A 27,883-nucleotide genomic window follows, 5' to 3' on the forward strand; every position below is an offset into this window, starting at 1 on the left:
CAAGCAATAGCTGCTCGGGCATTCTGGAAAGCACACATCAGTGATTTATTGTCTTTTCCATAGCATTAGAAGAGCTGAAAAGTTAGTCATGTCTTTCATTCACCTTCCTCCCCGTTCCTCTGCTTCTGTGTCTGCCCTCAGTCTCTGACGGAAGGAGCGGGCTCGTACTACCACCTGACTCACAGCGAACTGGTCGCCCTGCTGGTGCAACGCGAGGCAGACCTGGAGAGGCAGAAGGCAGAGTTCGAGCGTCAGAAACTTTTGCTGGGCAAGCGGGAGGTGGAGCTTAAGAAGCTGAAGCCGCAAGTCAAAGACCTGGAGGACTACATTGACACGCTGCTGGTGCGCATCATGGAGCAGAAGCCCACCCTCCTGCAAGTGCGCTCCAAGCTCAAGTGACGAAGGAGGGAAAGGAGGCGCACTTCAATCTGCATCCGTTCACTCTAACCTCCACAACAGCTCTTTAGTCTTTTCACTGCTTTGCTGTCCTTTTTGATACAAATATTTAGGCACTGAGAGGTGTCGAGGCGACGTTTTCAGGCCGGCATGCTTTATTTCACTGAGACGCGTCTTCGATGGTGGGTTTGGTTCGAGTGGTTTTGAATGTAGCGCATTCTCAGGTTGTTTTCAGGGTCACAAAGCCAGGTGGTGGGGTTCCAGACCCAGATGCTTCCATTTTGGGATCCTGGTTGTAGAAACATTGAGTCCCCTTTTCACCTCACGTTTCACTTCTGTCACCTTGTCACGAGAGAAAGAAGATTGTGGAGTTTCAATCCATCGCAGCATTTATCCAACTAACTCCTCACTGAGTCGAAACAAGCACTCGTTTGAAAGTGTTGCAGTTTTGGAGCGAGGGGAGAGTCGGCAAGTTGAGGAATGTTTTTTTTTTTCCACAGCACACCATTAGGTTTTAGATTGATTCCTCTCTTTTAAAAGCAAAATATGTTTTCTTTCTGCTTTGTGATGCCTTTAAAATCCCTATGATGTTCAAAACCCAAAGACATTAAATTTGCTTTACATTAAAATGAAGAAAAGCAGCAAAGCCGAAAATAGTTTCCCTTTTAATTACTTTCCTGATTGATTATTTGAGTTATTCAATGTTGTCTGTTTGGAGCACAGGGGAAACCCTTAAAGGGAGGCTCCGCCTAAAACGCATGCATTACACAATGACAACGCATCACTAACAAATGACAAAGGCAAAGTGTTTCCTGCAGGTTTAGGCTTGACTGAGATGATCCAAAAAGGTTGGCTACCTGAGAGGAAGGAAGGAAATCAGTCTAAAATCTTATCAGATACGTTCAGGAAACTTGCCAGAATTCATATATGAAGTGAGTTTTAGTTTATAGGGAAGTTGTGCAACTTGCTTCTTATGCCTCCCAGTGTTTGATTGGTGCCACTTTTTCTAGACGCTCTTTAGAAGTTGTTTTGGATTGACACTCTACAAATGTTCCCTTGGCAAAGCCGAGTGCTCTGACTTGTTTTTGAAAACCAAATGAGGGGTGCGGGGGCTCGTCACGTGCACATAGCTGGGAACTGACTGTAGCTCACGAATGTTCAAAAGTGTTCTTAGCCAACAAGTGAATGGTTTTTATTTTTTTTATGCCGCATGACAAGTGCTGTTAGTTTTTTTTTTTTTTTGTTTTTTTTTTGCTTGCTCCTTCTTTTTCTCCTCCGTCTTTTTTCTCTTTTTTTTTCTTTCTTCCGTCTGTTCTAAGCGGGCCTGTCTTGGAAACACCCATAATGCTCAGCCACATAAGCTAACTGATTCTCATATGGGTCACAGTGTTATCAGGTGAAGACAGTATCACTCGGAATTGAGATCAGGCGCCGCAGCCTTTCTGATCTTCATGCTTCCTCCTTCCCCACATGCGCGCTTATCAACACGACTCCAGCGCGTTGAGACGATGCCTGCGACATGCTGGTACTTGAGTCCCCCTCCCTCAGCGTCTGTGTGTCACATCTGCTTCTGCTCCAGCACGCACGGCGCTTTCAGGTGTCACAAAGGGACATATACCGCATTTTACAGCATATATGCCGTATCGAAATGCCAAACGCTGCCTTATTTTCTGTTCTACTTTGAGGTTCGTCGAGAATCTAGCACTTCATTTTACTTGTCGGGGCTCGAGGCAGGTTTTGAGAAAGAAAAGCCATCTGTTCACTGGAAGGTTTTTTTCTTTTCTTTTTTCTTTTGACTCTTCTGATGCTTTGTTTATGACGTTGTTTAGATCACTGCACAGAAACAAATTGTATGCATACCAATAGAAAATGAGTAATAACAGTGTTTTACCGTGAAATGCCAAAAAAAAAAGTAAAGAAAAAAAAAAGAACAATGGAAAAAAAAAAGCCTTGAAACTTAATCTGTAGAGCTGATTGATACACCATAAAGTACTCTATGATGCCACTTTTAACAGCATTTGTGGATGTTCTTGCACTACTTTAATCGTCACAAGAAAAACTCAACTGTACCCGTCTGTGTGATATTGGTATAGTTAGATCGACTGTACACTGTACTGCACTTTTTAATCGCTCTGTGAGTAAGCACTTGGCCTTCTTTTGACACAACAACGATGACGATTTGATCAAAGCGTACAACATCCAAAGCCCACGTTGTCACCTCAGTTCCACTCTGTGATCGCAAAGCATCAAGAGCATAGGTGACCGTAGAAGCATATTGAATATAACTCGGCACTTGCAAAGTGCGCGAACAAACATCTTCTTTCGTGTCTTCCATTTGACAAGGTTTTTAATTTAAGTTTGAACCGATTGTATTTTCTCCTCGATCGTGTAGCAGGTTGGAATGTGCTCGAGGTGGTATGTAGGATTGGAACGTTTACAATCCGTGATGCAATTCTGTTTCACAAATTTTGTATATTTAATAAAGAGTATTTTGTGTTTCCTGCTCACCGTACGTGTGGTTGCAGTTCTTCCTTTGGGAAAGTTTCCATATTTTCAGCCACTGTGGTCCAGCCCTTTTATTACTAACCACTGTGAGTTTTATTATTCTATCTGACTTTTCAGTGATATTTCCTGTCACTGGTTTTCGTCCACACGAGGGTACAAATGCTGTTCCACTCTTTTTCTCCCTGCTGTCTGAAAACCACACACAGGTTAAATTGTCTTACATTATAAAACTTCTCAATTGGAGACAATTTATCTTCAGCAAAAATATAATGAATATAAGTTTAGTAGCTACAGCCTTGATCGCAGATAAGAGACACATTTTGGGCTAATTTCATCTACTTTTGGCTTTCTTGCCCAGTTACAGCTCTGGCAAGTGTTATGTGGGCCGGACATGGACCAGTGTTCACGTGCTGGACCTCACTTGGGTTATGGGATGTGTTGCATTGGCCAGATGCGACAGAAATGCCATAAGCCAACTTTGACAGTTTGAGTTGGGGAAAATAGTTGAGGACCAGGTGATAAAGAAAATGCAGATTTAGGTCATTTCTGGTTTTAAAGCCGAGGTCTAGCCAGCCACACTCAACCTGAGTCAACACAGTAATTTAGGAACAAAACATGGCACGTGAGAAAACTGCAGATGAGAACACTATTTAGGCCAAAAATTCTTTGCTCTCTTGGAAGTAACACAGGTGCATGCAATTAATCTATATGTAAAATAAACCCACTAAGTGCAGGGAACCTGACGACCATGCTTTAGTTAATTTATTTATTTCTTGTGTGGGGATATGTGCAGAAAAGTTGGAGATGTTCAATATAACGTAGCATATGTATCTTAAAACACTGCTGAGTTTAGTGCTGAACCACCACTAGGGGTCTATGTTTTCCTCTAAAAGACACATATTGTTGCGGTGGAACTGCACAATGTAGCAAAACCCAAAAATGATCTGCAACTCTCAACCTTCCAATTTTAACCTCTCTTCTACAACCATGAAAATTAACCGTGTTCTCCAGGGAAATGTAGTTGGCCGTAACAACGGAAACCCTAGCATATAGCAAAATAGCTTGGGAAAAAATACATTTCCCATGATGCAACCTGACCAGTGACAACTGACTGATTCCCGAGCAGCCATACAGCTGTTGGTGAAAGAAAAGTTTTATAATCTCGGAGAAAAATCGACTTGTTTTGTTTGCAGCAGCATGTCTGAATATCCGACCTTCCAGTATGGCAAGTCTCGTTTCAACCAGGTACATTTATTTCTACACCACAAACAATGTACGGTTGTCAAATGTCACGTTTCTCTCTTTGAGAGCTACAGCGCCGCTACGATGTGAGTCCAGTGTCAAGGAAAAGGTGAACAACAAAGTTAGACTTTGGACGCGCGAGGAGAAACCAGCGGTCGTCTTTGAAGTCGATTCTAACTGGCGTTCCAAATGATGATGTAGTAAGAGCCTAAAATGACACGAGCTTTCGGGGAAAAGGAAATGCTGTCTGGCTGAACTAGGCCTACTTTGTTAGTTTAAGGTTAGTTGTTGCACCCGCCTAAAACTAATTAGTCTAAAACAGCAGCCCTTTTACAGAATTCTCTCGAGCAAGTAAAAGAAAACATATTTGTAAAAATAAACTAAAATACATTTTCCTTTGAACCTCATCGTAAAAGACCCTATTCTTGAGAACGATTTTCCAGCTCCTTAAATCATTTTCAAGGCGACACTACACATCGGTACATTTAAAGCGGCAGTCGGCACTCAGCGTTCCATTTTTTTGGTAAAGACGGAGTTGTCGTTTTGTAGTCACAAAGTTCTACTTAAGTGTGAAGCCATCAGCCTGCCAATAGTGACAAAACTGCATCCCTGCATTTCTCTACCAACTGAACAAGCAAGGCATCAGCTGGGGGGTTTAGTAGATTGAGATCACCCTAACCAACATTTGAGTGGAATCTGCTTCTACTCCTGAGTTTTGACTTGAACTTCATGAAAATGAAACACTAAACTGCGAGAATACACTTTTATTGAATGAAGTAATGGTAAATACAGCAATAGTAAGTTTTATAAATGAAATGCCACAGATGGTAGGCCTATACGTCGCTTATTGAAATCAGCAGCTTTGGCATTGTTTGAATTAGGAAATGTTTCTATGATAGTTGTGATATCATCATGGTCGATACCCCGTCTTCCACCACTCACCAGGGTTAACTCAAAATGGTCCTTTTAAACGGCACTGGTGAATAACTCAATTGAACAGATTTAAAATGCTTTTCCCCGTGCAATGTTTTCATCAAGCATCCATATGTTTAGTAAGTGCCAAGGTGCAGTGATAAGTCAGATACCAGATTTCCATCCAAATTAGCAATAAGTGTAATTAGATTCAAGCTGGGGAGGGATGTGTGTCTGTCAAGGCTGCCCGGCGTGCTGCTGTATCTCAAAATTATTCCTTATGCTCGGCCATGAATAAATGATCGAAAGATATTTCTGGCGCAGTCATTACAGGAATTAATTGCATTGGGCGTGAGTGGATTTGGGGCTCTAAAAGATGCAGATAGGAAACAGTTTGCCAGAGGCATTAATGAGGAGGCCCCACCTGCTGTGTTAAAACAGCTGGCAGGCTCTAATATTGCCGTTTGCTGGGAGACAGCTGGAATCTCTGCGTCTCTGTGCTTCAAAAAACAATCCAGAATCTGGTTCGGTTGCTTGTACTTAAGCAAAAATTAGACTGTCACCTGTTAAGTAGATGGAAAGTTACATTTTCTCAAGTTATTCGTCTCTCGTCATATGTTTCTGTGGAACTTTACAAAAACTACAAGGTGCAGCTAATAGCTTACATTTAGTTGTTACTGGTATCGGTGTTTAGATTAGATTAACATGTTTGGTGTCAGATTTAATGTTTGATTAATAAACGTTTAGTTTTTTTGTCAGTTAAGATGAATTTTACGCATGTACTTCCTCTCTTAGGACACATTTTTTGGACGGTTCAGGCACTTCCTGGATGTGATTGACCCCCGCACACTCTTTGTGACAGAGGTACGCAAACTTAATTAATGAGAACTTAACGAGAGGAATGTGAACAAGGGAGTGCACCCTCTTTCAGTTCCAAGGGACTATGTGCCAGTGCATAATAAAAAGAAAATCTGGTCCAGACTAGGTCTTAAAATGAGGTGAATGCAACACATGACATATTTACGCCATGTCGGAATTCATGTAAGAAAGAAGTGGTGTGTGTGAAATAAATAAATAAATAAAGAGTAAAAAAACATAATGTTATTGGTCTCTCGCAACATCGTGGAGGAATTTTGGCCCACGTATGTTCCCGTCACAGCATCTCCTCAGGCTGAGGTCTGGACTTTGACCGGACCATTGCAACACCTTGATTCTTTTCCTTTTCAGACATTCTGTGATAGATTTGCTGCTGTGCTGGGACGTCCACTCCTGGGAATATTGACCACGGTCTTGAATTTTTTTCCACTTATGAATAATCTTTTTACTTTTATAGATGTGCTCACACTGGCTGATGATCAATTAATGTAAAGTGTGAATTGATCAGGTACTTACCCTTTTAATCTCTGTGGAAGCAGTAAGGGTGGACTTTAGTTTTTGTTGAACTGATAATGACCCGGTGTTGTTGTTCAGCTGAGGTTGGATTTACCTCATTTAAATAGGCGGGTCAGGACCACATGACCTTGTACGTTGATGCGGTCAAATCCGATGATGGAGTAAAAGTGTATGGCAGAATCTGTATAACATATAGGCAGAATGACCACAACGCATATTCAGTCTTGCATATTTAAATGTTTTACTTTGATTTCCTCTGTTTAACAAGAGTAATTTATTGGCCAAAACTGTGTGTGACCTTTGCATAACAAGCTGCCATCTTTAAACGTCAGGCTGCACTGCTTGTTCGCAACATTTCTGCAGGTCTCAGATGTGTTGGGGTAATTTTGTTCCATGGAGTCATCAGAGCTCGGGCTCTCTGGGTAATGAAGCTGTTAGTGAGCTCTTTGGTGAGGGTAATAGCCGAGATAGCTCCTGGGATGTGATGGGGCTGTGGACATATGGGGCAACTGTGAGAGGTGGAAGCTGCATACTCTCTTGTGTGTGTGTGTGTGTGTGTGTGTGTGTGTGTGCGCGCACACACACACACACACACACACACACACACACACACCTACCCAGCACTAGCTTTGCACCTTGCTGGGCTAGGTATGCCTCAACTTGCCCCTGATGAGAGTGGAGCAAAGAAGGCCATAATTTTCACACACACACACACATTTTGACCTCATGTACACACTTTGTACTGCTACACACACATAGTTGTCGAGCTCATTAGAGCAAATTGGCCCACATGACTTTGTGTTTTTACTCAGCATTAGACCGTGATCACACCACAGGAAAAACGCTTACCTTTTTAGGAAACTCATTTGTCAAATGAAAATCTGCAAAATCCACAAATGCATCACACTCTCATCTGTGTCACTTACTTAGTGGAAGAGAAACCAAGATTCCTAATCTACTCCAATCTTGATCTCCCTGGCCTCATTTTCCATGTCCTTTATCTCCTGTCACACCAGAGACGGCTGAAGGAGTGTGTTGGGCTGCTTGACCGTTTCAAACAAGGAGCTCTGCCTCCAGGAGTGACAGACGCTCAGGTAAACTCTCACAAGCCTCATTTAGCATTAGTTAAAGGCATGGTTGGTAATCCTGTTCAGAAACACATTTTGTAATAACGGGTGAAATTGTCCGTTTATCCTGAGAGTAATCTATACGTGATGTATTTAGAAAAAGGTCCGAAAATAATCCGACCTCTGTGGGAGCTGCAGCACTGACAAAAAAACTGACCAATCCAAACTCCTCGGGCCGAGGACAAAAAACCGAGGAACCAATCAGATGCCTGCATGTCTGTTCTGCCCGTTCTGCCTGCGCCGCCCTCTGTCGGCTCTCTCCTCCGCGCACGCACGCGATTTCACCGGTGCCGAACATAATTAATGTGAGTGCAATGGCAGAGAAAATGCAGCCAAAACTACCATTACTTGTAACGGCTCGCCCCGCTAAAAGGGGAAGAAAAAGAAAGTCGGAGGCAGAAACGGCTCTGGATAAAGCCAGAAGCAAGACCAGAGCTTAGCGGAGGTGCCACTTAGCTCTCTTGCTAGCTCTCCAGGATTACCAACCATTCCTTTAAGTGAATCTTCATGATAAAACACGGTGGGGGACACATGTTAAACTCATAAAACATGCTGTGCATATATGGCCTCTTCAAATCACATTACCTCTGAATCAGCAGTTGAATTTTAGAAACTACATTTTCACACTGTTCAGTATTCAGAAAATTAAAGTCTCTTTTCTTTATTTCTGATTTTACAGCTGTGGAAAGCTCAGAAGATAAAGCAGGTATGTTTGTTTACTGTTCCTCTGGGTTACAGCACACATAGTTTTCAATCTGATTGAATATTGTAGTTGGTACAGTGTAGGTGGGAGTCCATGATTGTGAGAAAAATGACAGAAATATCAGTAGTTAAAAACCTACACTTGTATTTGGACTACACGGTGGTGTTGGTTAGCACTGTAGCCGGGGCCTCTCTGTGTGGAGTTTGCATGTTCTCTCTGCATGCATGGCCTCTCTCTGGGTACTTTAGTTTCCTCCCACCGCCACCGGTTAATCGGTGATTCTAAACTAACCACATGAATGAGTGTGCACAGTTATTTGTATGTCTGTTGCCCTGTCTGACGGCGTGTCCACGGTGTACCCCACCTCTTACCTTGACCTGAGATAGCCCCTCAGCTCGCCAATGACCCATATTGGATAAGGCGGATATGTAAAAGAGGATGGGTTCTTTTTGGTGGACATGTTATATTCTGATAAGAACAATAAGACAATGGAGAATTAATCATGATTGCTTTTACATCACTGTGACTTGCGTGTATGTATGTATGTATGTATGTATGTATGTGTGTGCGTGCGTGTGTGTGTTGCTGACTTTGGGAAAGCATGGAGCAAACTGGGAAGAAGGCAAGTCATTGGAGGCGTTATGAAGCTAAATTTATGGTACTGGTAAAATTCGATGTGGCACTGCGTTCTTTTTGGACATTTGTGCGACTCCTGATTTTTGTTACCTGTGCTAATGGCGTGTTTGAAAAACAGAAGAACTGGAGGTTGCACGAGTAGGTCTGTCTCTGTAGCAATCTTTACAAATACAAGAAATACTGCCTAAATGTATCTGTTCTGATTTCAGTTCTTCTTCTCATTTCTTATTCGAATGTGTTCCTAGTTTTGTTTCTAAAAAGTAAAAAAAAGAAAGAGAGATCTAATGTTTAGAGAGCAAAAATATCTTTAGTCTGGTCATTCAAACTCAAACGGCTGATTTTTGGAACCATAGAAATTATTTTTTGGAATTGAGTTTCACTTCCCAGCCAACACCTACCTGAACACTGCCTCTGATCACTTGGTAATTGTAGCCCTGCGTGTATAACCTACCCACCGTCCTGCAGGACTTGTGGTATCTGCTGCTGACATCGTGGAGCTTGATAAAGTAAAATGGATAGATAAATAACTCTTTCATATGTGTTGTGGGACCCACACAGTATCAGTCATGTGGTGTGATGCGTTTCATAAACTGAATCGGTTACACTGGTTATAGTCACACTACGTCACAATTTGTTTCTAATGTATCTGGTACCTTGTTTACAGTAGTTTCACTGTAATAAAGATTATATTAATTCTTGTTATCGAGTTATCTTTCTGTACTCATTATCATCTGATTCTAATCATTGTGCTCTTTTTACAGTCCATTATCCATCCTGACACAGGGGAGAAGATCCCAATGCCCTTTCGGATGTCAGGTAGAGTAGCTCGGTGTGGAAGGCTCGGGGGACGTGGGATCTGGGGGCTTGTTATGTGGTCCAACATGGAGGCGTTGTTCTCCCTGGGAACTGTCATGGCTCAACAGGGCTCTTCAGGCTGTCTCAGGCCTCGAAAAGGTCACACTCAGCTGGGTGCTGATTAAAACCTCTCCCCTATGGTGACAGAGAAGTTCTCTGAGTTTCAGAAGACGCAAACATCAGTATTTTGCTTTAGTTTTACGGCGACTTTTCTGTGTAAATGACCTTGAAGTGGCAATGGGTGGGCGGGAGCAAGAGCGAACCGGGGCAGACTAAAGGAGAAATAGATAGCCGCGATTAACCTGTCAGGACCAACATCCTCTTTGTGTCAGAAAGATGGACACAAGGCAGAAACCAAGGCTCTGCCTAAGCTGCACACACTCAGAGATAACTCCAAATAATCACCATGAAATATTAGAAAATGAGGCATTAGAAATACTTGACTGACAGCAGAGTAATTTGAACTAGTCTGGCAACAGATTAGTATGCCTGTCTAAAGCCTTCGGCATTGGCACCCATAATGACTGTATCCACAAGCATGAGGCGATAAGAATGATGATACCGACTTGTCTTTCAATAGGTTTTATCCCGTTTGGCACACCAGTGGTAAGACTTACTTATTTTAGATATCGAAATAAATTGTTTACATATCTAATAAGTATGGAAAGACTTACTTGTTTAGTCTGTGCTTATCTAATAAGTATAGACAAAGATCACAGCAAAGTTTTCATTGTGTGTTTTGCATTTGTTTTCATGGGGTTTTTATTTCCTGCCCGTGCAGATTGTTGGCCTCCTCCTCCCTCATCAAACCCTGGTCTCAACTATCTTCTGGCAGGTATTCACTGAACAGTACAACTCAGACCGTTCTAATAATATTAACGTTGCCAATCTATTAATTCATTTAAAAAGATGATGCTCACTAATCAGTATTTTTGTGAATGTTGGTTTTTCACCCGCCAGTTTCAATCTACAGTCCTGTTAGCCAATGAAATACCAGGTTAAGAAATGCAAATATATGACTTTTAAGGTACTAAAAGGACAACTGAAGCTAAAGAGAGTTTTATTTGCACAGAAAGGATGTGAGACAAATATTAGTAATGCAGTTTTTATGTTAAAAAGTTGTAATTTGAAGCAGGTTTTTAAAATTCGGACAACTATTACAACACAACACAGGACAAAGCATTACGCTTTGTCCTGTGGGCTGTGTTGGACAACAATTTCTGATAACCACGACTCTCTGAAATAAGCAGTCAGTTTATCAGACTGAGAAGAAGCTTCGAGCAGAAGGGTAAAAATGAAAAAATGTCTCCTTTCATCCAGGAGTTTGTCGCTGTTAGTTTCAAAACTCCCATGTGAGACGTTACAGTAGGTAAAGGTAAAAAATGAGCTGTGCACACACACCATTGTAGCCCAGAGCGCAGCATGCTCGGTAAAAATGAGCATATGTACAGGTGTTGTGTTCAAGACTGGAGCCGTTAAATAGTCATGACTAGGTGCCGATTAAAGACTTTCACAATGCTCCCAAAGACATGTAAGCAGGTTTTAGTGTTCTTTGGCCAGTGTAAATGGAGCTTTAGTGAAGCTTGAGTGTAAGATATTCAGTCAGCCCCGTTCTCCAACATTCAGTAATGAACTTCTGTGGTCTCCGTTGTTTAAAGGTTATCACTTCGCAAAGTTCCTGTAATCAGGAAAAACATATAAAACTGTTGAAAATGACTCGATATGCCTGCTGTAAGCAAAGACTAATGCATGTCTGACAAGTAAATGTTCCATTTACTGTGAAGCTCCTCGTCTTTTCAGCCTCTTTTCTCTTTTCAGTGGTTGAACCAGAGTCACAATGCCTGCGTTAACTTCTGCAACCGCAACGCCTCCAAGGTACAGCACCTGGAACAAAAATCCTCTTTTGTTTTTTGTTGTTCTTATTAATCTGTCTTCCTTTCTGCTGTTCTTTTAGCCTGCTCCAGCTTCCGAATTCCTCCAGGGATATGCTGGTGGGGTGACCAGTGCTGTGTCCATTGCTGTGAGTACCCATTCTAATGATGTCATCACTTAGAATACAAGAAATGTGCGACGCCATGTGACATGTCAGAAAATACGTCTCTGCAGCCACCGTCTTGCTCGTGGGTTTTAATTAAAACATGTTTATTTTAAGATTAATATCAGGAAGCAATTATTCAAATAGATATTTGGTCAGACAGAGTCTGAGTTGTTGATTCATCATTCATCTATAATAGTGCCTTTGGGTCTTTAAGTTTTTAAATTGATTTCAGTGTGATTTTGAAAAAATGCAGTTAGAGGCTGTAGTACGTTTTCCTTTTTCCCACCTTCCATTTGCACTACAGCTGCTCCTCTGACGTTATGTCATTGTTATTCCCGTCCTTTAATAATGTGCTAAGTTCACATTTGTACCTTTTTATAATTTAACTATATCGTTATTGATAAATCCATCAAAATATTTATCTATCAGTTGTCTGCTCCTTATCTAGCTTTGGACTATGGTTCTATATATTACCAGGCATAGTTTGTTTTTATATATATATATATATATTCATATATATGCTGCTCACCCTTTTGTGGTGAATCTACTGAAGATACATGTGAATTCTTAATCTCTCTTATACAACTGCCCTAAGTTGTTTATTTTTTTTTGCTGTTTACATGCCCCTGCACAGAAGTAGTATAGTTTATGTTTAAAATGTGGCTTTAAGTGTAAATAAGTGTTTCTTTCAAAATTCTAAACAATATTGTGTCACATTTAATATGAAAAAAAGAATACACTGGAACATTTCAGAACTCCTACTTTTATCAGAATAATGGCCATTTGTAACGAATCCAACAGTTTGAAAATCACTTTAGAATTCAGAGAGTTGTGATGTTCATAAGTGTGTAAATAGATCAGCATCGATTAAAAACATCGATCAAGCAGGAGGCCTGACTTCCCCCTTATAAAGATGGCGGCCGCTTTGACATTTTACTGATCTGCTATGTCAACTCTTTAAAAACTCAAACGCACCTCAGCTGACCTTCATTTTTAATTTTTTTTTATGTAATCTAAAGAAGTTGAATGTCAGCATTCAACATGAACCCCTAAAAATACCCTCACCGGTTTTTCTTACTTTCATGTCATCAAAGACTCAAATTTTAAAAGATTGTTAAGCTCGTTCGCACACCTGTCTGACATGGACAAGGAGCTCAAAGCGAGCCAATTACTGGTCCTGCTGGGCGTCACCCGGCTGATGGCCTCAGGCCTGACGACGACAGCAAGCACAGAAAAAAATCGTGGGGAGTCTGGTGGGAGGAACGGCGGGCCGGGAGGTGGGCAGGAGCTCTCCAATTAAACAGCCATTCTGGTGACGACCCCCTGCTGGGCCGAGGAGAGCAAGAGGCTGAAGTGGCGCGTCGGTGTGTTATCTGAGCGCATGTACCCTTCTGAATACAACCACTTAGTGGTTTAAAATAAAGCAGAGTTCCACAAGTGTTTTGTACAGAGTTTGGTTTTCCGCTGTTTGTCCCACTTAGAATTTTCTGAATATTCAGTGTATATCATTGCTGTTTTTTTTTTTTTTTTTTTAAATAATGTGCTTTGTCTTCAGGTTGGGCTGAACGTTTTAATCCAGAAAGCAAATCGCTTCAGTTCAACCACCAGGCTTTTGGTCCAGAGGTTCATCCCCTTTCCCGCTGTGGGTGAGTTCCAAAAGCTGTCACAGTCTTTATGGGCTCAGCAGACCAAGTATTTTAATATATTTTTCCTTTCGATCAAACTGTTTTTTAATATTTATTTGTTTGCACATGCATTTTTTTGGAATAATTCATAATGGACTAATTATCTTTACAGTATTTCTGAGGCGGCACACATAATATTTCTCTATGTCTGTCAGCACGATGTCAGGGCGTTCTGCTGCTCGGGCATAAGCTCATTCTTATCCTCAGTCTCGTAAAATACCTGTTATTGCTGTAGTGATCACAATATTTCTCTGTGTGAAAGCCAAGATTGAGAAATTGAGTTTCATCCTGCTCCTCACAGTCCGTCGTCGCCTCTGCAGGGTTAGAGCCTTGCTGAGAGCTTGCTTTGTCAGACGTGTGTGGAGCCACAAAGCTGATTTTCATGCCACTCTCCCACAAACACAATCACACCCAGGGGTATAAACCCGTGTCCCAGAATGCCCCGGGGCTGCTGGCTCATAATTAAATTGTTTGCCTGCCTCCTCCCCACCCCCGCTTGACTCCCTTTCCCTTACCATACCGGCTCTTCTAATTAAATCAACAGGTTTCTGCAGCGTAGCCTTTGCCTGGTAATTGGCTGCTCGTTGGAACTCTGCTGCCACAAACAAATTGGATAATTACCCCTAAAGTGGCGTCAAGGCCTCATTTACCTGCCTTCAGTTTGTGCATTGTTGTTGCTGTTGTTGTTTTTGTGGGCCCATATAAAAGGTAATTAAAATAGCTAATTGAAGCGAGGGGAAAGCAAAGTGCTGTTTGAATTTTCACCCGTTTGATTTTGTTTGCTTACTTAAGGCTAGATTTATTTGTAATAACCTAATCAAGCGGCGGCCTGTCATTCAATTAAATTATAAAGACCTTAACTGGAGGGAAATTCATGTGAGCAGAAATATGGAGTATAATTAATTAGTTTTCTTTAGAAAATATTTGTCATTATTTGTGATATTTAAGACTTAATTACTTGAGAAATTTCTTGGTTGTATTTCCACGAATGTACCGCTGGTTATCACATGTAATTAGTGTATATAAATGTAATTATTTCAAATAAATACAAATTACAACCACGTGTCAGCGTTAAACTGTGCAGATTTTGCAATTATCAAAAATGTCTAATTACTCTGATGTCTTTCTTCGTGTAATTACAAACATGTTTTTGAGAATTTGATCTTTCTGCTATAGTTTTTGTCATGCCTTGCCAAAATCATTGTATCTATCCTTTAGTTAATTGGCGTGGATTAAAAAAAAAGAAAATCCCTTGTAGGTAATAGGAGCTGTTTGCTCAGTCAATTAAATTCCCCTCACAAAGTGACCGGCCGTCCCCGCGGGCCTCGGGAAAGATAACTCTGAATGCTGTTGTCTTAAATTAAAAAGGCTTGAGGCACAACCACTAAACTCTCTAAAATGAGTTTTTCTTATTCCTATTAGAGTCAAGAAGAAAGGTCTATCTACATTAACATACATTTGTGTTCATTTTGGTTTTCGTGAATAAATCAGGGGCGAACCACACCGCTGTTTGTCAGCCTGCCAGCCACCTTGGTTTTGTTGTCCGCTATTGGCTCTCGTTTAAAGTCGCACTCGGACGTGGCAAACTGTTTCATGAATTATGACGCAAATGACTGCAGTGACGCACTTTATTGGGTCTGTGAGCAAGTAAGGGGTCAGTGCCTTTTTGGAGGGGTGGATTGGTAAGGATTAGCGGCATATCTGCTGATAGTTTTATCAGACTGTCAATCCTGTTCTGATGATAATCATCAAAAGATGTCACGAGAGCGCATTTTTAAAAAGCTTGTCTTTTTTTTCCTTCTAAAACATAGGTCCAACACTGTGACTTTAAATATTACGAGTAAGAAACAGTAATCTATGCTTTTATGTCCTCATACTGAGAGTACTCTAGTGCTCTTTATTCCTGCAATATCTGCAATCATTTGTATACGTGTTGCTAACATTAAATTAAAGATGAGTGACCATTTTGCATGAAATCGTAAAATGTCTCACTTTTGGTATTTGACATGTTGATTTATGAAATTTGCAAATCATTGCATTCTGTTTTTATTGACATTGCACTCAGCGTTCCATTTTTTGGTAAAGACGGAGTTGTCGTTTTGTAGTCACAAAGTTCTACTTAAAGCTGCCGTCGGCAACTTCTTTTTAGTCATTTTAGCTTGAACTGTCATGGGATTCTGGAAGTAGAATATTAAATGGGTAAGGCTATTTGCACCCCTGGTACAATTAGCACTGTATGCTGATTGTACCCTGGTGCAAATAGCAGTGAATGCTATTCGTACCCCGGTACACTCAGCAATGTGTTCTATTGATACCCCGTCTGGTGCAAATAGAAGTGTATGCTATTTACACCCCTGTGGATTTACACTGGCATATTGATCGCATAATTCAATTTTAATGCATTCTCATTTACAGAGCAATGATCTACTTATTATAAGACATTTTTTACATGACTATGTCTCCCGTATAGAGGATTAAGTCGCTATCCATTAGGCCAGAGATGTCCTCAGCTAAGAGTTAAGAAAGACATCTATATTTCAATTTAAAAAGATATTAATGCAGTCAGAATTCTTTGCTTTCTGATAAGGAAAAAACTAATGTCCGCAATGGCCTTTGTGCTCACGTGTAAGGTGTTTTTGGTGGTAATTCACGGGGTGTGAAGAATCACAGATCTATAAAGAACCTTCTTTATAGATCAGTGGTGTGAATAGTGTAAGGCTATTGTACCAGGGGTGCTAATAGACATTCAGAATAATGTATGCTATTTATAGCAATGTATGCTATTTACACCCTTGTGCACTAGCTAATTGTTGCAATCAAAACTTCCGTTTGAGAACTGAATTGTTTTTCAAATCGCGCGCCTTCTCTGCAGAGACGTTGGTATGCGCAGTATCACTTCTCACTGCCAAAACGCATCGGGCAAGAATCGAACCAGGGATTCCTGGATCTTAACCCAAATTACTTACCAATAGTTGAGTCTATAACACATATGTGGTGTACAGGTAATTTTATAGTTAATATGGCTGAACGTCATGATCGCGAAATTTCTAAAAACTCACAAACTGACGGTTGTAATGTGTTCACTGAACATTGATTATGAAAATAAAACACAATGTTTTCATCTAGTTTTTAATTGGAACAGATATTAGTGCCGAAACCTAGCAGTATTCTTCACTTTCTGATGACGAAAAAACGGATGTCCGCCATGTTTTTTGTGCAAGCCAGCAGCTTTTATTTTGGTGTTACGTCACGGGGTGTGAATAGCTCAGCTGTGTGGCCAATGCTATTTGTACCAGGGGTGCAAGTAGACACTCCGATATTAAATAGGCTGTTTAGGAAAAATCCCGAATTCTGTAGCTCCCTCTAAAGCCTGTAATCGTGATTGCAAAAATCGAGCGCTCCCGGCTGTTTTTAACCAATCACGTTAGGGTGGAGGAATCCTACCTGTCAATCACAGCTTGTGCACACGCTGCTAAGCGTGAGTCTGCCCCAGCTTGTGTGCGCGCACTATGGGGTAAGAAATCGGTCAAAAAGAAACGTCCATCTGTGCAAGTAATCCGCGCATATTTGGGAAATGTGTGCGTCTTTGGTTGTAGTTGAGCATAAAATGAATATGTGCAATCTCTAAAAATGAGTCCATCTGTGTTTATAATGGGTTGTGTTTTGATATTTGTCAAAATACAGGTACAACTTTTTGATTTGTAACTTTTCAATTCGTATTTTGACAAATATCAAAACACAACCCATTATAAACACAGATGGACTCATTTTTAGAGATTGTACATATTTATTTTATGCTCAACTACAACCAAAGACGCACATATTTCCCAAATATGCGCGGATTACTTGCACGGATGCACGTTTCTTTTTGACCGATTTCTTACCCCATACTTCCAAAGGTGTCCACTCCTACTAATGCTCTTCCCTGTAGATCCCTTAACAGAGGTAGCCAACTTCTCCATGCTCCAGCAGCACTGCCCACACACAAGTCACAGGGCAAAACAGTTTTTACTCATTTTGTAAAGAAGATATGCTCTACTGCAAGTAAATACTCTTTAATCTTTGAAAATATTCTTTGCTTTTCACAGCCAGTGCAAATGTCTGCAACGTGGTGCTCATGAGACACTCCGAGCTGTCAGAGGGCATCAGTGTGCTTGACAGTAATGGGAAAGTGGTGGGGACATCAAGAGTGGCTGCCAGGCATGTATGTCGAATTACTCTTAAAAACGTGTGTTTATCATGCTGTTTTGTCAGTACTCATCAACACAGAGTGCAATGTTCCTAAATTCTTATGATTCCCATGACAGGCACTTACGGAGACAGCCCTAACCAGAGTGGTCATGCCCATGCCTATCCTGTTGCTTCCTCCTTTGATCATGGCTGTAGTGGAAAAGTAAGACGCTTTCTTTTCTTTTTCTCCTCATTTGTTTGGTGGCTGTCTGAGCTGGCTTTGCTGTGTGTGCTAGTGAAAGCTCTCAGGCCTAACCTAACGTTCTGCAGCGAGTGTGATTTGGGTCCAAAAATCTCATTTGTATGCCTGAGCGAAGCTCAGAGTACACTTATTTCAGATGAGACACACCCAGTGGAAGAGAGGGGGCGATGCAGAGTCGAGTTGTTCACTTTACACCCCAAAACACTTTGCTATGAAAAGAACAGTCGATGGACGGTTAAAAAGGGGGAGTGCTGTACAGTCTTTATGTGGCATTTTGACCTGAGTCTCAAATTGTGTCTACTTGTTTAAAATGGGCAAAATACGACTCGTTTGATTTTATTCTGTTAATAATTGGTTAGTTTTAGGAAACTGAATGAGAAGCAAAATTAGAATTCAACCAAAAAGAATTGGATGATTGTAGCTGAAAAGTTCAGTGTTTCCGCTGGATTTTCTACCTGCAATGTGTCAATGTACTCGTTACTGTGGAGTTTGAAAGCCTAAAACTGGATGGAAATAGAAACAGTGGACATCAAATCAAATGAAATAAGTCATTTGAGCCCCTGAGTAACCCTTCAAAAATGAATGAATAAGTAAACAACAAAAAAGTTTTAGAAAAGAAACTGCAAGAACAAGTGTGTCTTCCTTGCTTATAAATAACGTATAGTTTTTCACTTTTTTTTTACTTTTGTCCTAAGCTTCTGGCTCTGCTGGGGATGTTGAGTCATTTTCTCTTTTCAGCACAGTTGTAGCTTCTGCTGACACATTCCTGTCAATGCATCTTTTGATGTGTATTTAATTGGCCAAGAGTTGCTTTTCTAACAAAAATTGGCAAACGGCCAATTTTTTCTCATACAGAACGAATCATTGTTTGTATCTATTTCTGAACTTCTTTTTTTTTTTTTCTAAACAAAGTAATAATGATGTAATGGCAGTAAAACAAATGTTGTTCGTATGCTAGTACTGGACATTTCTCCCAATTTAATTCTATCAAATAAATGAATTATTCTTAATATCAGATTCACTGGTAAAAAAAAAAACTGCTACAGTTTGATGAGCCCCCATTGTCAGGTGAACCCTCCCCACCACTGAAATTCAGTGTCACATGATGTGACTGTAATGATGTCTTAATGATGCGACGTGTTTATACGGACGTCCTGTGAGTGATGGCCTCACTGCGCCTGTGGTGTGCTGAGGAATGCAGCCGTCTCTGTAGCTCCCTGACAGCACTTGTCCCGACCGCTCTGAGGAGGCGGGCTCAGGCAGCACAGCCAGCTGCCCAGGTGTGTTTGGGATTCCTGGCAGCTGAATGACTGAACAGGGTGATACAGAATAAGGGAGTGTGTGTGTGTGTGTGTGTGTGTGTGTGTGTGTGTGTGTGTGAGAGAGCTAGAGTAAGCAGGGAGCTGCGTGGTTGACTGTGCTTGCATATGAGTGGTGCTCAGCTATTCTTTATGTCAGCCTGCCTTCACTGGCACTCAATAGAGCAAGAACAAGGGGACAGAGATGGGTCCCCAGGTGGCCCCTCGATGATGGATTACACTGCTGAGAACACATTTAGTGCACTGACAGGCAGTTCTGTTCTCATGCACACCCATGGAAGCTGCATTTGTCCATTTCAGTCCACATACCCAGGTAACTTAACTTGGGACCAGAAATGTTTTTCGACAGTATGTATAAAACGAAAACCCGACTCTGTTGTTTAACAGTGTACTGTGAACATGATGCTGCTTAGACATTTCTGTCTGTTTTTGATCAGAAAAAGAATGGAATCTCAATATGGTTTGATAATTAATATATGATAATACCATGATTTCATCTAAAATTCAAACATTAAGAAATGAATTACATAGTGTAATTCAATTGCCAAAGAAAAGGAGACGATAAGCTCCAAAGGTGAATTGGGCTGATAGCTTTAAATATGTCTTTTATTGATAGTGTAATTATAGAGTTATTGTGAAGGCTTTTGGCCATGACAATTTTGTAGTATCACTACATGATTAACTGCACACCCTCAGTCTTTTTTTTTTTTTTGTACAAAAGACTGTTACATACTTATGATTTTGAAGCTTTGGTGCAGCTGCATGCATTGAAATGCATGAACTTTGGACTGGCTCACTCGTACGGATGTGGCTGCCATGAATTGGTCTTAAAGGGCTGTTAATTTATGCATGTCTATATGCAAGGCTCTGGTGGTGCACCCCTGTGTCCTGCATGTTGTAGCGTGCAGACTTGAATATTGTGTCACACCAATGTCTGTAGATGCAAGTGTACTGATGCGTGGTCCTCCATGCTGCCACTGTAACAGGAGCATGTGCATTTGTGGGCAGCGGTATGATCATCCCGTGACAGTGTCTGCTGCACCAACACCCTCTGATGACAACATTTCCATCATTTTTTGCACACTTGCAAAGTTCTTACGCCCCTGTAAGCAAGAAGAAGAATAACTGAACGAGTAAAGTATCTCTACTATGTATTTTAAAGTCCTAACAAAGCCATACCTAATGATTTTCTTTCAAAACCTCCTGTGGTGTTTCTACAAGTGTTTTTTTCTTTGGTCAGTGTAGAAATTCCAAATCTTTAGTTTTGAATCTGTTTCCATTCTCAAAAGCAATCACAGGTTGCACTAGACTACAAAACCAAACAAAAAAAAGGGGGGGGGGCACGGTATTTGATTACATCTTCATTTCCATGAATATCTGAGTTTTTTGCTTTGGGTAACGGTGAATCGAGGCTTTAATTGAGGTGTTAAAGGGATAGTTCGCCTCTTTTGACATGAAGCTGAATGACATCCCATACTAGCAATATCGTTTATGAACATTGACTTACCCCCCCGCTGCGTCCTGTGAGCCGAGTTCCCGCCTCGTTTTGGCGTTGACGAAAGTAGTCCGGCTAGTTCTCTGGGGTTTAAAAAAATTAAGCGTTAAAAACAATATGCGTTCAAAAGAGTAATACATTTGCATCACAAAATTGTTGTCCAGGAAAAAGTCAGACCTCACAATCGCTTGGCGCTATTTTCTCTCCCTTCGTATCGCTGCCTGCTGCCGCCTGCCGCGCCTGTTACGGTGTTTACTGCTCGGAAGCAGGGGACTGCACGGTCTGCACTTCGGTCTGCACAGTCTACACAGCACGAAAATAGCGCCAAGCGATTGTGAGGTCTGACTTGTTCCTGGACAACAATTTTGTGATGCAAATGTATTACTCTTTTGAACGCATATTATTTTGAAAAGCAAAACGCTTTATTTTTTTTTAAACCCCAGAGAACTAGCCGGACTACCTTCGTCAACGCCAAAACTCAGCTGGAACTCGGCTCACAGGACGCAGCAAGGGGGGTAAGAAAATGTTCATAAATGATATTGCTAGTATGGGATGTCATACAGCTTCATGTCAAAAGAGGCGAACTATCCCTTTAAGATAAGGATAAAACAAATCTGAAGCTGGTCTTCAGTCAGGTTACTGAGAGCATGTTAATGCAAACAGTTTGATATGAAGTTGTGTTGATAACATCTTGTTTTTATTTTTAAACCCTATTTAAAGGTTCTTAAACAGACTTGCGCCTAGACCTATGTTACCTTGCCACTTGCATCTCATAATACTTCACAACTTTTATTTTCTTATTTTAAATGCACTCCTCCAAGGTGTGTGTGTGTGTGTGTGTGTGTGTGTGTGTGTGTGTGTAGCCTAATTAAACCATGGCAGCCATATGTGTTAATGAGCTCCCTCATTAGGCAGTAGCTCTCCTTGTTATTGAGGAGGGGGGGGGCGTCACTGGTGGAGGAGAGATGGAGCGGCTCTTTCTCAAGCTCCTGCTGAGTCCGCTGTCCCACACACTGAATAGGAGATTATCCTTTGGAGGGCACTGCAGAGGGAGGAGAGAATGTGTTTCTGGAGACAGATTTGTGAAATGTCCTTAATCTTTATTTAGACTGATACTGCTGGTTTGTAAAACATTTTACTCTTAAATTGACATTTAATTTTTCTGAAGTGGGGTCGTGTGAGGTATTTCCGAGCAGCCAGAGCGCTCTGAGTGGAGAATCAGAGGTATTCTGATGGGGGAACTAAGCTACAGCTACTTTGAAAAGGGCTACCAGAAAAACTGTGTTGGTTTTTTTTTTGTCATCTGAAGCAACTCGGACCTCATAAATGTCGTAGCCCTTTCAGAGACCGCCATATACGGTGATTTTTTTTTTTTTCCATATTTTGTCTCTCCAGTTTCTTTACTGCAGAACGTCAGTGTCTGCGGTCTTTGTACCATGGTCCGTGTAAGTGTCTGAGGTAACAGTGACTGGAACCGGTGCTGTAAAGCTGTTCGTGTTTTAAGGCCTTGTTTCCAGATACCTGTGTGTTCCTCAGTGAGTCAACCAAAGCCCATTCATTCTGACAGGAATCCCTGTGATATCCATGAGGTGCACTGTAACTTTAACCCTTCCTGAGAAGCAAAAGCACTAATTACTAGCTTGACAGTCAGATCGATCACAACCTTTTGAATACATTCAGGTGAAAACTGTAGATATGTGTTGTGCAGACGTAGTAGTTCATATATGTTTCACAAAAATGACCAACCAGGCAGACCAACCTCTCCAAAATAGAATTTCCTCCTAGTATTACTGGTTACCGCTGGTGTTAATGTCATTCTGTCACTTAATGCCAAGCACATATTCCATAAAACTGTCTGGAAAACCTGTTAAATTGAACTTTTCCCATTGCTACTGTGAAATTTTTCCTCGTGTTGAACTTAGTAGCATGTTCCATATATCAAAAGGAATTACATTCTACACACACACACCAACGGAAATGCCTGGGCAAGCCTTCCTCAGGTGCACAACATACTTAAAGACTGGCTGGTTAAACCCGCCCAGCACCCTTTACGTATATTTCATTAGAATTGTGAAGTCCGGTGTTATTTCTTGTCAAATATGAGCGCTGATCCTGCGCCTGTAAGTGTGCACGTAATGAAGCGTTTGCTTCTAATTCCAATCAAAGGCTCGATCTGAATCTGCAGATATAAAGGGTCATCTATTTCTATGTTTCTGGCAGGCAGGTTGTTGTGATATGAAATCTTTTAATCTGTGTAAAGCAATGTTACCCTGGTTACCTGTAACTGCCTCTAAATGTTGCTTTTCTCACTGCTATTCTAAAAGTCGTACCTTCACAGAGTCATCTTAACTTAGCTGAATTCAGTTTGATGTGCTGTAGCTGTAGCCTCTGACCGTATACAATAAATATACAATAAGTCTGAATGTAAATGTAGCCCACCCTGTATTGAACTGTGCTGCCTTGTCACCTGTAGTGAAAAGTCTGCCGTTTACCGTGTCGGCATGTGGAAGATAAATCTTTCAACCAGTGCCATCACAATAGCAGCTGCTCATATGTTTTGAAGCTTTCTTACTGCCGTGTAAAAGAGCTGACTGCCCGTCTCCCACCAGGCTCCCTCTGCTGCAGAGACATCGGAGGCTCATACTGCCTGTTCACAGTCTGGTGTGTCTTGCTGCTTTTGGCTTGGCTCTGCCGCTCGCCATCAGCCTCTTCCCGCAGATGTCTCAGGTATCTTCTCACAAAACTGTTCCTCTTGGCCAAAGTTTTTTTTTTTTTTCTTCAACCATATTCCTATGAAACGTGCTTTGATAGCGCATTGGAGTTTTTCAAACATACAGCTTTTGACATCATTCTATCTTTCGATGAGCTGTCAGATACCGAAGAGCAACTGGAAACATGTTCATGAGCTGGGTAAAGGTTGAAGGTTTCCTTAGTTTTAAAGCCTATGTGGTAACCTACACTACCAGGAAAAAAGGAAATAGGTGCAGAAATGCTTAAGGTAAAAATGTTATTTGTACAATTCTAATGAGTTTGAAAGCCAAAATTTGCCATTGACATATTTAATCTTGAACACAATCTGAATCCTCTCACACAATCTGTTGTGTAATTTAATTTAGTCTTCAGGAATAGTTCTCAGGCTTCTTGAAGGACATCCCAAAGCTCTTCTTTGGATGTCAGCTGCCTTTTTTTCCGTTCTCTGCCAAGATGATCCCACACTGCTTCACTAACGTTGAGGTCCGGGCTCTGGGGAGGATTCATCCCTCCATCAGACCTGCTGCTACTGATTTTCAGTCCACTTCTTGTGTCATTTGGCAGAGCTCAACCTTTTCTCCCTGTTTCCCTTCCTCAAGAATGACTTCTTAACAGCCACCCTTCCAGGGAGAATATTTCTGATGGGGCTTCAGTGAACAGTAGATGAATCAACTACCTCTTTCTTAAAGACATCATTTTAAGATACCGTTCATCTGCTGTAGATAGTTTTTTTAGACCTGACACTTCTTCTATGGTCCTCCACTTCTACCTTCTAGTTTCTTCAGTTTTCTTTAAGGGCACATTTTGATAGATGCAGCCAAAGAAATGGGAACTTATTTTGATTGGTGTATCTCAAAAACGGTCAGGTACAAGGACTGGACTGAAAATGAATGGAAAAGTAAAAAATCTCCAAAGAAAAACTTTGAAAGACCTTCAGAAAGCCTGGAGAACTATTTCTGAAGAGCACACAGAAAGATTACAAGAAGATCTGGCACATTTCAAGCAAAATGGAAAGAAATGAGTGGTGGCTCAAGACGTTTGCACAGTACTGCATCCAAAGCAAGGACCATCAATGATATAACTGCTAGTGAAACGAAGTGTTGTTTCATTTAGTTTATTTTGATATTAATTTAAATCTGAAATTAATTCTGGCTGTATTGGATATCTGCTTTGCTCAGTTCTGCCATGACAGTTTCTGTGACTGATGTTTCTGATTGAGGTCTCCTGACCTCTTCAGTGTTTCCCAATGAGCCTCCTCCTAATGAGTCGTAGCCCTCTGAGACGTAACCTGCGCTGTTAGGATCTGCCCACAGCCTTTATTCACTGCCACTGATGCCATCCAGGCTAGCGGGCTGAGATCTAACTTTAGCCTTATTGCCTCAGTATGTGTCATCCTGCTCATTAAATGGCTATGGCAAGAATTTGTTTTTCTCTCCATCTCCCTGTCTGTGTTGTCTCTGTGCCAGGTGACTTGCTGACACAAGCCAAGCAGTTCTGGCTTTAAAATGTTTATGATTTAATTACCACTGGAAATAGCTCAGACAGCCATATGGCAAAAAACTTCAGACATATGTGCCGCCAACAGTCCTGTGAAAAGCTGCCTCCCGTTCCATGGACTGGCCTGTTTTTCTCTCACAAGTCCTTTTTTGCACTTTTGCAAGGATAGCAGATGAAAGGGAGAAATAAAAAAGAGAAAAACTCCCCAATAAGCAACATGAATGCCCTCCTCCCCCTCGATCCCCCGCCTACTCAATTTGTCCCACTTCCCTATTTCACACCTAGCAAGATGTCTGATTAGGATTCTGCTTTCAACTCCAACAGCCATCTGTCTCTGGTTCAAATATTAGGAGACGCAAACCTCAAATTAGACTTTCATCTGCCAAATTGTCTCTTTTTGCACATTAGCACTAAATTGAGAACATTTGAAAGCCTTTAAGAATGGTTCGGTTACATTGAAAATTGTTTAAAATCTTGCAAGTCGTGCGTGATATTTTAACGCATGTAACACACATACAATATATACATCTGATAGCTTGTGCCAAATATTTGCATCTGAACTGTCGACCTTTTTGTTCTGCTTTGATTCCCACAGATCAGTGTGAATCAGCTCGAGCCAGAGATCGCTATGGCAACAGATTGCAAGATTGTGACATACAATAAAGGACTGTGAGAGATCTCTATCGACATTCAAGTGAGGAAGAACCCGCTGCTCATCATGGGTTGAACCGTCTGAAGCTGCCAGAGAGCGGGTGTGGAGGAGGTAACATACGTTTACAGACGGCTGGTGCAGAGATAATGGTCATTAAATAAACTGTAAGGGTGATGGGAAAATGTACAACACAACAGCTCGAAAGTATTAGCAACATAACGACAAGGACGAAATGCCAAATAAGTGACACATTCAAAGCTTTATGGCAGAACAGGCTGGTTCTGGTCACTCTGCTCTTACCAATAGAGAAGACATAACAACTTTGTTATGCTGGCAGGTTCTGTTGGCTAACTCACAGGATTGTCTGTTGTCTTTTTCACAATGAACGGACAGTAAACTGCAGATCTATTCAAAATGATGAATTAATCCCATCTGTTTCTCGCAGATGTTCCCAACTTCTTTGTACATCTTAAACATCTGTTATATATATAACAGATGGACATAGTCTTACTGTCAGAATTAAATCCAGGGTGAAGGTGACTTAAAGTGTAATACTACAGACGGCCACGTGGCTCCACCTCCAACAGACACCCATTCAAAAAAACATCAGCCTTCCTTATGTCTTTAGTTAGTCAATTGTTCCTGGAAGTAATTCTGAGTTTCCAGACCCAACAAAACCCTTTGCTGCCTTCACTGTCATTCCATTCCTATGGGAATTTTTCTTCAGTTTTTCGTGGCTAACATACATGTGTGCCGTAATTAAGTCAGTATTATTGCCGTAAGCTAATGCTATGTTTTTTTTTTTGTCTTGGGGCCAGGCAGTGTATTTTGTAACATCTAAACCCGACCACGTATTTTAGCAGAATGTGGAAAAGTGAAAATCTCAAACTCGGCTCCCCAGCAAGGAGGTCTGTGAAAAACACCTCCCACAATCCCCTCCTTTCTCATGTTGAGCCTCTGAAGCTAAATAGATAGTATCACGCATGTAGATCATGATGTAGCGACACGCTCAATGTCATCATCATGATAGTCGCCAGGATGTTAAACACCCTCGTCATAACTTAACATCTCTGTCAGGAAATAAGTCATGTGAAGCTTTTGAGCCTTTATTGTTGCAACAGCAGCATTTTGCACTGTGGATTAATGGAGCCGTTCCACATTCTGTCCTTGGACCAGAAATATGCACATTACTGTCCACTCTTTAAAACACTGCTCCTCAGCTTCACCTTCTTGGCCACTTCAGGTTTAGTACGAACCAAGATGGCAACTGCTGAGGTGCAACGGTGTACAAACCAACCTGTGAAGCCATGCTGGCTACATTCACTTCTTCTATACGATCTATTGTCCTGTTAGGTGAAACTTCAGCATTGTGGAATAAAGAAAATATACGTTTTTTTTCCATTTTTCTTTAAAGTTTGAATGTGGGGAGACTGTGAACATTTGTACAAATTAAATGTATTAAATTACAATCTGTAAACGCTTCAGACCATAGGCTGTATAGATGGAATAATCCGCTAGATGTAGTTTGCCTCGTAATGGAGCAGAGGCAGCATCAGCTCGGCCTAATGCACACCCCGGTAACCTCTCTGTAAATGAAGCTGACGTTCCCCATGTTGTCTTTTCTACATCGCTACAGAAATAGAGGAAACTAGCGAGCAGTCTTTGGAAGTATTTTGAGTTTTATGCCATAAATGGTACAGGAACAAACGGAGACATTTTGTTAAATTTGGACAAAGCAACTGTCTTACGCCATAGCAACAAATCTGTGGACTTACAGAACTCTCAGAATTATAGAAGATGGTCCTGAAAACAGCGTTTCTGCTTATGTTTAAAAGATGAACGTTATCATTATCATCAGTCCTCCAACTGACTGATTTATTACAAATCACTCTCGGTTTAAATCGAGGCACTGTTTCTTAACCACCTGGCCTCGCTGTCAACACTTTGTAAGATATAACAATCAGGCTTCAGAGAAAAATGTTTGAAACGCTTTCAATGACGTTTTGTGATTACTGTCAATAATAAAACGATTTTTATCCCCCTCCAGTTTGAGGGTGCAGGTGTCATGTTTGTCTAATGTCACTTGGTTTATATAAGCGCTTTGTCTTTCGTCACGATCTGTGCGATAAGTTTGTTTGCACGGTTGCCGGGGGGAACGGCACAGGGTAGGTTGCACTAAAGCGTAATTCGACAAGAGGCCACTTGCAGGATGGCTGGGAGATGCTGGGTGACAGTTATGGCACGCA

The 27,883-nt window shown here is 41.2% G+C and overlaps 2 protein-coding genes across 3 annotated transcripts in view; both read left to right on the top strand.

The window, feature by feature from the left end:
- The window catches only part of rab11fip5a (RAB11 family interacting protein 5a (class I)), a 31,141-nt gene extending 28,233 nt beyond the window's left edge, over positions 1-2,908 (top strand). Inside the window, exon 6 of the mRNA XM_075448764.1 lies at positions 142-2,908. Coding sequence (XP_075304879.1) covers positions 142-399 — 258 coding nt within the window. The 3' untranslated portion in view covers positions 400-2,908. The remainder of the gene's footprint in view (positions 1-141) is intronic.
- Positions 2,909-4,014: 1,106 nt separating this feature from the next.
- sfxn5a (sideroflexin 5a) lies at positions 4,015-27,683 on the top strand. Of its 2 annotated transcripts, XM_075488119.1 has the most exons (14): positions 4,015-4,146; positions 5,851-5,919; positions 7,464-7,541; positions 8,254-8,280; positions 9,675-9,729; positions 10,349-10,374; positions 10,550-10,603; positions 11,587-11,643; positions 11,723-11,788; positions 13,362-13,452; positions 17,580-17,695; positions 17,799-17,884; positions 23,347-23,464; positions 25,581-27,683. In XM_075488119.1, the coding sequence occupies exons 1-14, from the start codon at positions 4,099-4,101 to the stop codon at positions 25,656-25,658; spliced, it is 969 nt and encodes a 322-aa protein (XP_075344234.1). In that variant the 5' UTR covers positions 4,015-4,098; the 3' UTR covers positions 25,659-27,683. The 2 variants fall into 2 exon arrangements, with proteins under 2 accessions (XP_075344234.1, XP_075344235.1); XM_075488120.1 differs by lacking the exon at positions 23,347-23,464.
- The last annotated feature ends 200 nt before the right edge of the window (positions 27,684-27,883 follow it).

Source organism: Odontesthes bonariensis, chromosome 17 (assembly GCF_027942865.1).
Source record: "Odontesthes bonariensis isolate fOdoBon6 chromosome 17, fOdoBon6.hap1, whole genome shotgun sequence".
In the NCBI taxonomy this organism is placed as follows: Eukaryota; Metazoa; Chordata; class Actinopteri; order Atheriniformes; family Atherinopsidae; genus Odontesthes; species Odontesthes bonariensis.